At 44.6% G+C, this 12709-nt stretch overlaps 1 protein-coding gene across 2 annotated transcripts in view; it reads right to left on the bottom strand.

Annotated features, from left to right (window-relative positions):
- Nucleotides 1-1319: 1319 nt before the first annotated feature.
- GRIA1 (glutamate ionotropic receptor AMPA type subunit 1) overlaps nucleotides 1320-12709 on the bottom strand; it is a 281186-nt gene continuing 269796 nt past the window's right edge. For both annotated transcript variants that reach the window (XM_090288461.1, XM_090288460.1), the window contains exons 15-16: nucleotides 7223-7357; nucleotides 1320-3365 (exon numbers count right to left, since the gene is read on the bottom strand). In XM_090288461.1, the coding sequence (XP_090144587.1) occupies nucleotides 3165-3365; nucleotides 7223-7357 (336 nt within the window). In that variant the 3' untranslated portion in view covers nucleotides 1320-3164. The remainder of the gene's footprint in view (nucleotides 3366-7222; nucleotides 7358-12709) is intronic.

Here is a 12709-nt window from a genome sequence, read left to right as displayed (position 1 = left end):
AGCTTCCTTCATTTATTTTAAAACCCTGACACCTGTTAATATGCAAAGTTCCTTGGGAAAGAAAAAACACTTGAAGTTGTTCTTAAACGTCAGTAAGTGTCAACAAATGTGAGATCCATGGTCTGAGGACCAAGATCATCCATTTATAAGCCCAGTTTGGGTTTATTTATTTTGTTATTGTGACTCCATGCACATCACAGATACACCTGGACTCCAGTTCCTGTGAGCCAGCCAGTTCCCTAGAGGTACTGTGACCACTGCAAATGGCTCCTTATGCTATTAAAACTGTAGCCCTTGAAAACCAAATACCACTCTTTTTTTGTTTTCTTATTTGGATGAATAACACACAGTAATCTAGTTCAGTGGAAGTGAGATCTTCTTGTGAGCCATACGTAGAGGCCACCATTAAAAAGTATACTGGACTTAGGCTCAGCAGTAAGGAGGTCACATAACCCCTAGAGCGATGGCTTCAGAAATGGCACAGAAATGGAATGGACAAATATGAAAAGTAGATAATGGATCCACAGTGATTTAATTCTTGGTGATATTTTCACTTTAACCAAATACCAAAAGAAAAAAAATAAACCTAACTACTTGGGAAGAAAAAAAAACCAGGAACCAAAAAATTATTTAGTGTTTGATCAAGCAAAAATCCTTTCACACATCTGCCAAGAGAATTAAAACAAATATAGATGTTAAATAAAAGGCCCAGGTACCAAAGAGCAAAATTTAATGAAAGCTAGAACTGTTAAGTATGGATTCCTGTTGAGAAAAATGTCAGTCTCTTTCAGAGTTTTCCCATTGCTCTATTTTTAAGAAAAGTGTAGTAAAAATACATAATACGAGTTAACTTTTTTCTTGATTTTGTTTTTCCCGTCACTCCTCCACTGATGAAAAGCATCTTCCACTGGAGTCTTGGACCCCCACATAGCATAGACACTCATTTCTAGCAACAGTGGCCTCTCCCTATCAGAACATGTTACTGGTGAGCTCAGTAGCTGGAGAGGCATCCTGCCAGGCCAAAGGCAAAAGGTCTTAGAAGCATGTTGATGGTAGAGGGTTATTTCCAACTCCTCTGAAATGCAGATTCCCTAATGGCGGGTCATACCAGATTCTGCAGTGATAGGCTAAGGGCTGAGAAAAATCTGGTGAGAGGGCAGGGGCTGGGAGGGCATCAGCTGGCAGTAGTGAAAAGTGGTAATCCATCTTGAGGGTCCTGCTTCACGTACCATGCCCACATTGACACGCGAGAGACTGAACAACAACACTTGAGCGAGAGGGCAAAGAGTTTGATTTTGGAATGGTTCTTTGCTATGGCAGAAGAATGGGAGGGACATAGAGATGGTGGGTGTCCACTGAGAGAATCCACAGATGAAACCAATCATGCTGTGCCTACTTATAGGCAGGCTCCAAAACCTTTAGTTTGTCAATCGCTAATGATAACCCCTAGCAGAGAAGACTGGATAGAAGTAGGGGGTAAGGGAACAAGCCAAAATATGGTTATCAATAGAAGCTAATGACACACAGTACGCACTGACTCATGCACCTAGGAGAGTGGCTGCTGGAGAGCTGGAAGCCAATTGCACCAAGAACTGGAGTTGGAATCTCCAAGAAAGCCACGTGCTAGAAACAGCACCCTCCCAACCGAATTTGCAGTCAGCCTGGGCTTCTCTCTGTGAGCCCTGCCACCTCTCCAGTCTTGCTTTAGTTCAGCTTTGTAGTCACAGTCCTGGGTGTATTGATTCTGATCATTGGAATATGACATCTCCATTCTGTCTGAGCCAGGGGGAGGGTCTGCTTCCCTGGCTTAAAAGTTGGGATCCGGGATCTAAAGGACCCCAATGTCATTATCAATTTAACCCATCTCCCTTTCTCCTTCAAATAATTCAGCCTTGGGTATTTTACTTTCTAAAGATGACAGAGTGTGATCTGGCCACATGCTAAAATAACAGTTTCATATGGACATAAAAATCCAAGTCCTCTGAGTCAGCCTCTCACATCCAAGAGAGGGAACACCATGGAAAGTTCTGTTGTTTGTAGGCTTTGATGAAGCTTCCTTTTCTAAAATTCTTTCATCACCTTTCTTTTACACTTAGCTTGCATAGCATTTTCCCCGTATAGAGGCTCCCAAGAGAAAGAGAGTCTATTCCACGATGGGGCTCCTGCTCAGATGTTAAGCAAATGAGGAGCAAGAATCATGGGTGCTATCTTCCTGGCTGTCAGTGGTTCCCAAGTCTCTCCTTGGTTCAGGAGGCCAATTGCCCTTTAGCCACCAGAGTGCCTTTGGGCTTGAGCGTGGTCAGAAGGGCACATTTGTCAGGGCTAGGGTTGACGCTGTGAAGAGATATACTATTCCAGCTAAGGCCGATGAGATGGCGCTTCCATATTAAAAGAAGCTTTATCTCAGCTTCCAGCAATAATTTCATGAGTCCTCCTCTGAGTGCACGCCTGCCTTTGCCCTCTCCGCCACCTTTGGTCGGAGTTGCTTTTCACCCACATTCTCAACTAAATCAGGCAGTCCTTTGTCTGGGACTGAAGCTCACTTCTTCAGTGACCTCAGTCTCCATCCATGGCTTGGGGCCACGGAGCAGAGGGTACCTTGGAGAGCTCCCTTGGTGAATTAGTTTGGAGGTTGCTCTTTTTCCCATTTTGCTTGCTTTTAAGGTGCAACGAATCTTGAATCTCCAATCTGAAAACTGAAGAGGGATGGGTAGGGAGTTGGGAATAAGAAGTAAGGAGAAGGAAAGGGCCTAACAGAACCTGCAAACCATGAATGTTAGTAAGAAAAAAACTGCACACACTAAGACACATTAGCAACCAAATTAAAAGAAAATGGTACAGTTTCCTCATTAGTGTTCTGGTGACTCCACTGTCAGAGACGCAGGCTCTATCAGGCAGGGTTGTTTCCCCTTATTGCAGTTCAGTGTTACTTATCATCCTTACGCAGCAACAGAAAAGCATGAAAGAAAATCAAAAAAGGAAAAGGGATAGTAGAATGGTTTTCAATTCTTCGGGAACATCTGTTGAATCCTCCTCCTTGTGGTCGCAGTGGTTGGTGGCGGTTGCGTTTCATTTTGTTGTTTTTGGCACTGAAGGGTGAGGGATGGGGCTGGGGGAGCCTGAGCCTGCTCCCCGAGGGGTCTCCATCTGCTCTGGTTATAAGGTTATAATCCTGTGGCTCCCAAGGGTATCCCTGAACTGTGGCTCATGCAGGGAATCGATTGCATGGACTTGGGGAAGTCGTGGCTGACCACTCGGCCATTCTCTCCACTACCGCCACCACTGGCTCCTGCCCCGCTGTTTCGGGGGAGTGTCGATGTCCGTATGGCTTCGTTGATGGATTGCTGTGGGATCAAACAGAAACCCTTTTCAGGAGGACCGTGGGGTTCTTCCCCGGGTCCTTGGCAATGATTGGCAAAGAGAATGAGTCAACATTGGACTTAAAACATCACCCCTATCCTTTTCCCCATCCAACTCCTTTTCTAATCTGTAATGCTAATTTTGACTTCCCATGAATCCACCAAACTGTTTCATGGCTCTGGACAAGGCTGATCCTCTCTCTGGACCTCATGTTCTCTGTTTAATGAGGCTTGCTGGACTGGGTGATATCCAAGGTCCTTTCTGGTTCTTACATTCTGTTTTCTAAAGTTGGAATAGTTCTGTGGTTGCATTGATGATAATAAATGTAGCAACATGAACTGAGTGTAAAAGCTCTGAAAATGGGGTTTAGGAAACTTGGATTTTCATTCCGGTTCTGGCATCAACCAGTTGTGTGACCCTGTGCCTATTGCTTTACAGCTCTAGACCTTTTTAATCTCCATGTTTATAAAATGTGTTTATCTACTCATCTGAAGGCTTTTATTAGCAAGAGTGATGCTACGGTGAAAAAATATTTGGAATGTTAAAAATTAAGGGTGTGTTATTGTTGGGTTAAAATGAAAAACTACCTCTGATTTACTTCAGGGAAATGCTGTCCTATTGCTAGCAGCATGTGTTAAAGCAATGGAGGACTCATTTGAATAATGCAATAGGTAAAATGTAGTTGGAAAGGGGCATGTGCTAAAAAAAAGTGTGAATGAGTCTCAAAGATCATTATCTACCAAATGCTTCCCATCAGCACGTATATCCTGCACTTCTAGGTTGACAGTGCAGATCAGTGCTAATAAGCTTGTGATTTCTAGAATGTTGGAATTCTAGATAGGAAAAGAACTCCAACAATCACCCCAGGATCAGATGAGTTAGGTGGAGTGTTCAAGAACACAGCATGGGGTTAGAACCGTATCCTACTAGATAGGAGGAAGGGTTCTGTCCCGAGTTCCTTTGAAGAAAGAAATTTCATTACATGAAATCCAAACCCTTATCTTTTCCTGTCACTCTAACTTCCCATTAAGAGATACTCATAGAATTTTTGAGGTGGGGCTTGGTTTCTTGGTGGAAATCAACATAAAGGAGAAGAATTGTTTCTAAGTGGAGAGGGTTCTTTCTCTAAGGTGAACCCTATTTCCTTCAAGGTGCATTCTGTTCTCACTTTCTTCTTGAAGCCCCCCTCACACTAGTATTCATAGATTATACATTCTCTTGTAATGGTTCTACATCAGGTATGTAAGTTTCATCTTCTTTAAGGGAGCTTACTATCTGCAGGGGGCAAGGGCCCTGTCTTCTTATTCCTTAACTATCTCCTAAAGTGTCCAGCTTTTAGTTACATGCTTAATCAATATTCTTGAATTTATCTAAGAAAACCCAAACACCTAGGTCTTCTCCTTTGCATATTGCTATGATTTTAGTGACTAGAGAAGAGTGTCTACCCTCTGTGGCCAGACAGACATAAGCAGGGTGGTTTTGACCAAGTTTTTGTTCTTTCTGCAATACTTTGATGGGAGTATTTTCTTATTGGTGGAAATTCTGGCAATGTTTTTCAGTGTTATTTATTTTTAAAATCAATAATTCAGACAAATTTGCCCCATATGATGCTCTACCCACACTGGTTCTGTCTCCTCCTCAAACTCCCCAGAGTTGGTTTATTTATATTCTGTCTTGGTTGTTCTCCACTGAAGAGGAAGTTTGACCTGAATTGCATTCTTCTATGTCAAGGCCAAATAAATACCACTGTAATGCTCTATGGGGGAAATGTGAAATGAAAACATGAGGAATTAATGGTTATTCTCACTTAAAAATGTTGAAAAGAAAAGTACTTTGTATGCATCTGTAAAATATGGAACCTTCTATAGATTAGCTTGAAATGTCTATCTTCTATGATTTTTCTCTGCCACATTCCTTTAAGTAAAAAAAAAAAAGTTTGAAGTTCACACTGATGACCTTAGGCTTTGTTTCTCGAAAGGTCTCTCACGTTCCTATCATATTCCATTGAAGTTGGTGATACTTGTTAAATTTACCTTAAAGGAGAATATGGGTGGCACAGTCAACATTGATGCTTATCGAAGTGTGAGAGAACTTAGCCCGGCTTGTAGCTAAATCCCCCCAAGGTCATGCCATTGAGAACTGGTTTTTGAGGAAGCAGAGGGCTTCTCAGAGGTCAGTGACTTCATACACCTGTTGGTGGTGGGTATTGCCTGCTTACTGGCTTCCTTTATATGCATTTATGGCGTCTCAGGAGAAGAGACGAATAGAGTCATGACACTGGAGTGGAAAGCAATGCTAAAGATGACTAGATCACTAGTTCTCAAACTTGGCTGCACCTTGGAATCACTTGCAGAGTTTTGGGAAAAACACTCAGAAGCCTGAGACCTGACTTGACAGGTGACCTGGACACCTTGAGTTTTAAAAACTCCCCAGGGGTTCTAATATACAAGCAAAGTTCAGATACAGTAATCTAGTTTATGGCAGTCACTTATCAGAGAAACTGAAGGCTTATGACTGACTTGCATAAGCTCACAGTTACGGGGTCTAGAGCCTTTTAACTGTGGTTCTTCTTACTCCTTGTAGCTAAGCGGATGCCATTTCCTCTGGGCAATGTGGTTCTCCCTTGTCCATGTTTGACATACCAGCCATTCTTAAATTTTATCTTTAGAGTTGTTATTTTGAAGTTGATACTCAGGGAGAAAAGGGTGAGTGAAAAGTTCAAAGTTGGTTCTTCACAGACTCATTTCATTTCCCTAATAGTGATCACATCCTAAGTTCTCAGCAGCTTGCTTTCATGAGAAAAGTCTGCCCAGCCTCTGCACGTCATAGAACACCCTAATAAAAGCTCAGACCTCAGTAATGACCTCATCCTAGCACGTGTGACTGTCTGCTGTGGTGGGTGCACCTCGTACCCCACCCCTGCATCATCAAGCCTCTCAGCTGCTCATTAATTCCACGGAAATGTGCAAAGCCTCAATTGCCGTAGCTTAAACACGGCCCATGTCAGCACAGTCATATGCAATTATGAAAGGTCAGTGGCTTTCCTGGGCGTGGGAGAGGCTGATTACTTTCCTTTGGGAGCAAGGTGGTGAATAATAAAGACCCTGGTTGTCCTTCACATCGGCAAAGAAGTCAGGTTCTGGTTTTCCCAGGCAGAGGGAAGAGGTGGATGATCTGAGACTTTATTCTGTTTGGAGTTTTTCTTAGGTTATATAATTTTGCTACTATATGACATTTTAAATTATACATAAATATTCTGGTTGCCTGGATCCCTCTCTGAGTCCCCAACTCTCACATTTTTCTCTTCTCTCAATTTTCCTGTACCCTGGTCTCCCTGGTCTTTTTCTGATTTCTGGTGTTTGTGTCTCTGACACTGTTGTGCCTCCTTTGCCGGCCAACCTCTTCCCGTGGTTCATTTCTTTCATACTTCAGGTCTGTTAAACGCCACTTTCTCAGGGAAGCCTTTCTGACCTGCCCCAGCCCTGTCCCCAAACCTAATTCACCAAACATGGCGAGACCACCCACTTTGCAGAACGTAGACACCCTCTCCCCTATATTTGGGGCAAGCATCTACCTTTGTAGTGATCACTCCTGCCTCATACTGTGTTCCTTGTCCACTTCAACTCCTAACTTTTAACACAGAGCCGCATCTCTGGCTGAAGGAGTTATTTTCTCGGGCCTTATATTTATTGTCTTCACGGCTGCCTTTTTCCTAGTCTCCTTCCTCACAGCAGTTTTCTGCACCCTGCCTAGGCTGACCTCAACCTCCTGTTGCTCCCACCCTTTCTAGTAGAGGGACTCCCAGGAAACCCATCTGTGCAACACAACAGGTTAGGTAAAAGGCCTGGGAAGACGATGCCACCTTCATTCGCTTGGACTCGCTACGAGATTTGTAGCAGAACTCGATTAAGGCAACCAGCATGGCTAGTCCAAGTCCTCCGATCAGGATGTAGAACACGCCTGCCACATTGCTGAGGCTCAGAGCACTTGTCTTGTCCTAGGAAGAGGAGGAGGGAAGGGGGGGAGGGGAACAGAGTAAAGTGAGCCAAGAGGCTAAAGACTATCTCACCAACAGCATTTTTACACACATACGCTCAATCCCATCACCCTCTTTAACATTCATAATAGTTGGAAAGGCTTTTTATTCACTGACAAAGTATTAAACACCCTCCCCCCAATGGGTGTATATATGTGTGTGTATAACAGTTTTCTAAGCTTCCCTGATTATGTTTAATTTGTAATTACATTTCCCCTCTCCCTAATGCCTGTTCTGGGGTGGGACATGCCACAGGAAATTTAGGGTAGCTTCGACCAAGGTCTGTACGCTTGAGCTTACCCCTTTCTTTCAGAAAACTGTCCCTTCATTTTCAGCTCAGTTCCTGCCCCTAACCTGTCTGTTGCTCAGCAGCGCATTTACTTTGCTTTTTGTTTATGTCTCTGAGCATTTTTCTGAGAGTTGGTACTTAAAATGAACTTTCCCCTAGAGGTGCATTTGATTTCAATTTAATAAGACAGTTATTGTACATATAATAAAGATCTACCAATATATACCTTTAACTTACTGCTCTGAGTCCTAATTTAGGGGAAAAAAAACTAGGTGTTTAGAATAGTAAAAAGGCACTGAGGTAGAAAAATGGCTCTATTGAATCCTAATAATTGTGCTTAATTGGTGTCATTTTTCTGTTGGAGGTGCTTGCTAAAACACACTGTAGGCAGACTCAGGTGGCTGAATTTAGAAATCTGTTGCCTGAGATAAAAGATCTTGTGCTGGTTTTGGATGAGAGGGTCATGGAGCAGGGTGCGTAATTTCTAGGGACCTGGGGACAAGTACCCAAGTCCAATAGGAGGTGACAGAGCTTACTTTGTGGAGCCTGAGAAAGGCCATCAGAGATGATCCCTACATCCTGTCACCTCCAGTAGGGTTCAAAAGTGGGGACTGAGGGATCACATCTTCCCAAGTGGTGAGAACAGCTGAACGAAACGTCTGGTCATGGGGACAGGTAATGGCTCAGAGAGAGAAGAAGACTGCATAGTGGAATTTGTGACTCAGGCAGAACATTTTTAGTCCTGAATACCCATCCTCAGATGTCATGATGGCTCTACCACCTTTGCTTATATTGTTTGCTCAGGTGCGAGAAGTTTCTCATGGAATTAAAGTAAAACGCGTGCCGCAGCTGGTACAGGTGCACACCACGGCTGGGTTGGTTGTTGACACTGGATACTTTTTTTTCCTTTTTTTAAACTGGGGATGTAGCGAGCTATGCAAAGGGTCAAGTGTCTTGCCCTAGGGATTCCTTCCACATCTGCCTGTTAGAATGTGGGAGGGTTGACCAAGTCGTAGACCTCTGCCCTAGTTCTACTTGGTGCATTGTACAGGATTCAGCAGGCCCGAGCTTGGGGACTGCGGCTGGCAAATTGCAGCATGACTTCCTGCCCCAGAAGCACCTTGTCCAGCAGAGCTGTAGGTTTATCTAAAGCATACCCCTTTGGTGGCTTCCTGTATTGCTAAAGCAGATGGCGCTTGAATGTGGGTTATACTTGGCAAGGCATATTCAAAGGAATAGAACTTCTCCTGCTCCGGTATAAAGGTCTGATAAAGGAAACGCGGAACAATGAGTATGGTAGTTGGTTCAAGAGTTGGTCGAACAATTAAATTCCCACTTGGCATGATTTTTTAGAACACTCAAAATGTCTCCCTGTTTGTTGATCAGGAAGTCTCTAATTCTGCTTCTGGGGAGTAATTTAGGGTCCTTGGTGGAATCATGGTTAGTGGACGTTCCCATAAAACTTTTCTGTATGGATAGGGCTAGGGGTGTGGTGGGGCGGCCTGTGAATGTATTATATTATCAGCTCACACCTTAGAAAGGAGGTGTAGTGACAGTGGTGCTCAGAGGGAGTGGATGGGGAACAGGCCTTGGGGAAGGTGGCAGACACAAGGCTGGGAAGAAAGGAACGAGTCCTGCTGATTTCACAAGCTGACAAGCCTTTCAATAGCTGAAGTGCTCCATGCCTCTTTGACCACTAAGGTTGTTTCTCCTTCCTTCCTCATGGTCTTTTCAAGTTCACCTTGGTTATAGATTGCCTTCAAGGATAAGGGAGTTGTGGACATGTTTTCTTGTTATTATTAAAAGAAAAAAAACAAACCTAAGGAGGCATCTGCCTTCCTGGTTGTAGAAGGTGGAGTGTTCACTTCTGGTATATCTAGGAAGGAAGTAGGGCTAGATATTCGTATGGTAGAGGGCGTATTCTATATAACTGCAGAAGGAGGAAGGTCCAATGCCTGAGCATTTGATTATGTCTGGATGTGGAGAAAGAACATCTCTCACTTCTGAAGGAGGTCTCTGGACCATGAAGGTGACAGTGTATCTGTGTGTGGGACACATCCAATATAAACAAAGAGGGAAACGGATGGTATGGGGACTGCCACCTCTTACAGTGCCACTGATTCTTCTTTATGTCAGTGCAATTCTGTAGTAGTAGCAGGGGTTGGGGAACACTCTGGGATCAAGGGGGCACCTGGGTCCTATCACCACTAATATCACAAAGCATACTTACATGTAACACAACTATCTAAATTTGGTATAAGGGTGGAGTGCTGGTGTTGGTGTCTTCTTCGTCCATGTGATTAAAGAGTTTACATGTAGGCAAGGTTTTGTGATTTCCCTTATGTGTGCTGTTAGCTTTCTGAGAGCATCAAATTTAGTTCTTTCTAAGAAGGCCCCAGGTCATGGTCTTCTTTTCAGCTGCCTTTTCTGACTCTCTTTGACTCTCTCTGTTGGAATATTGTGGGGTATCCTAAGGCACGGACAATAATCCCTTTTATTTAAAGACCAGAGCTCTGATTCCTCCTCTGGCCCATCTTGTTTCTACAAGAGAGGACTTCCGTATGGACTTGAGTAAAAACATCTATCTTCATGTTTCATGGGCAAGCTACAAGCTTCTCAGTTATGCCCAGGGAAAGGGGAAAGATGGAATTTGAATCTTCTGAGCACCCCTATAGGGGACCACATTTTCCTCCCATCCCATAGCAGCTGCATTCCCAAAAGCCAAGCAGCTTGTTGGTGGGAGTGAAAAAGTCACAACTTGTCTTCTACAGGGAGGGAGGGACAGAGAGTGACAGTACTGAGAAGAATGACAGGTGAAAAGAAAAACAAAAATTCCATCTTTCAGAATTGTTGGGCTTGTTGTTATGGTGATGAGCCCTCTCCCCCTTATCTGTTCTCCTTAATCTGTTTTATTTGCTGCTTCTGTCATGTGGAAGGAGATTTTTTCTTTTTCATATTTTTTCCTTGCTCTTCCCATGTAATGCGGGACTGTCCCAGAGTCCCTCTGTGTTTCTGAGCTAACATCCCTTCCAGGAATGTGGAGCCTGTGTGAGTCTTCCTGAGGAGGTTTGAGCCAGGCTCGAGGCAGAGAAACTTGGAGGTTTTTGAAATGGCACACGCACAAAGTTCTAGGGAGAAGCCAGGGCCTTTGGCCATAACACCAGTCTCTCCCACGGAGATTGCGCTGTGCATTTTCTAGGGCCTCCTAAATAAGGACCAAGCTACATTGTTCTCCAAATGCTTCCATTCCTTCCTATCTTCCTGGTGAGGGTGTGAACTCCTACGTAGCAAAGGCTACAGCTTCTGCTCTTCTCTACATTCCACAGGAACTCCACACATTTTCTGATGTGTGTACAATTGGAGTTTTACAGGCTGCTGCAAGCATTCCACCTGCTGACCTTGTAACCTGAGGCTGCCCTTCAGGGCCATGGGAAAAGTCCAACCCCTCTTTCATCAGTTAGACTTTCTGCTGTAGGGGGCTTTATCATGTGCTTTTCCAACACGTATAGTTTTGGCCTGTGCACCATTTTCCTGAGTGGTTGGTTATTACCTGGCAGTGAAGACTGCATGGATGGCTAGGCTCACTTACAGGATCAATGCAAGGAAGCTATGGGGAGACAGACTTGATTCAACTAAAGGAAAACCTTCCCACTGTCGAAAGGTGGAATGCCCTGCCGTGGATAGTGGTGAGTTCCTCAAACATGGATGTGTTCAGGAAGAAGCTGATGAGGTCATCTAAGGGATTCAAGCACTTGACAGAGAGTTAGACCAAGTGACTTTTGACACTCATCCCAGCTCCAAGAGATCTGAGGCATCTAAGGAGTTCCTAGAGGGCCTGGGATTATGCCTTTTATAAATTCTCCCTAGAGACTAACCTCTTTAGGGGATGCAAAAAAGGAACTCATGTTAATTGGCAGCTCCTGCTGTTCCATTTCCAATCTAGGCCAGTTCCCTAGCCTGCATATTTTCCCCAAGAGCAACACAGGATGAAAATTGGCCCATTGTACTAATAATTGGCAAGGCAGATGCTGCAGAAGTAAGGGTTGTGGGGGCGGCTTTCCTCAGCAGTGTGTGCTCAGGGACCGGCTGCTGTACAATGCACCACAGAACGTTCTGCCTCAAAACCGAATTGCAGCAGAGAACTCAAGGAGACGATACGGGTCGTGGAGGGGGACACAAGGACTGGCCGAAGCTCAGGCCTCTTTCCCAGTGGGAGAATTGTTCCAGAAACAGAAGCACCAGTCTGAGGGTCAAGTGGAATGTCTCCGCAGGTGACTTAGTATGAGCTGAACATCTAATTGGACTATGCACTGGATTTCAGGGGCCTTGTGTGTAAGAGGAAAATCGAGCCGACTGTCCCTGAGGGTGTTTCTGACTCATGGACCCAAAGAAGGAGTTTTAAAGGAAAAATCTTTGTTTTTGGCTAGTCCCTCCTCTTAGGGCAGTGATGGGAGATTTAGGCTGTGTGGCTCAGGGACACTTGGCAGGATACAGGGCATTTCAGCACTTTCTCTGATTTGGGTAATTTCTGTATGTTGGATGTGTCATCTTGGAGCACACGTAATTCCAGGAGATTCACCTGGAAGTCATTGGCTCTCTTTAGACCAGGGGTCCCTAAGCCCCTAAGCCGTGGACCAGTACCGGTCCATGGGCTGTCAGGAATGGGGCCGCACAGCAGGAGGTGAGCAGCAGGCCAGTGAGCAAAGCTTCACTCACATTATTGCCTGAGATTGGCCTCCTGTCTGCACCCCACCCCGGTCTGTGGAAAAATTGTCTTCCCAAAACCAGTCCCTGGTGCCAAAAAGGTTGGGGACTGCTGCTTTAGACCACTGCCTTCTCTGCCTTACAGAGACTGGGAACCCTGGCCTTGAGCAGGATTCTAGCTGAAGCCCAATCCTCCGTGGTTTAGGGGAGTTGGAATGATTTCTGCATCTCATTGTCTCAAGTTTTTTTCCCCCATCTATGTCCCTCTGACATTGTCTCTTGGGGATGTTTTTAGTGTGGCAGCCTGTAGTGGATAGGTG

The sequence above is a fragment of the Furipterus horrens genome, unplaced genomic scaffold (genome assembly GCF_987537825.1).
Source record: "Furipterus horrens unplaced genomic scaffold, mFurHor1.1.pri manual_scaffold_10, whole genome shotgun sequence".
NCBI classification, from domain to species: Eukaryota; Metazoa; Chordata; class Mammalia; order Chiroptera; family Furipteridae; genus Furipterus; species Furipterus horrens.
Note: the sequence above shows the minus strand (reverse complement) of the source record. Positions and strands in the feature narration are given on the sequence as shown.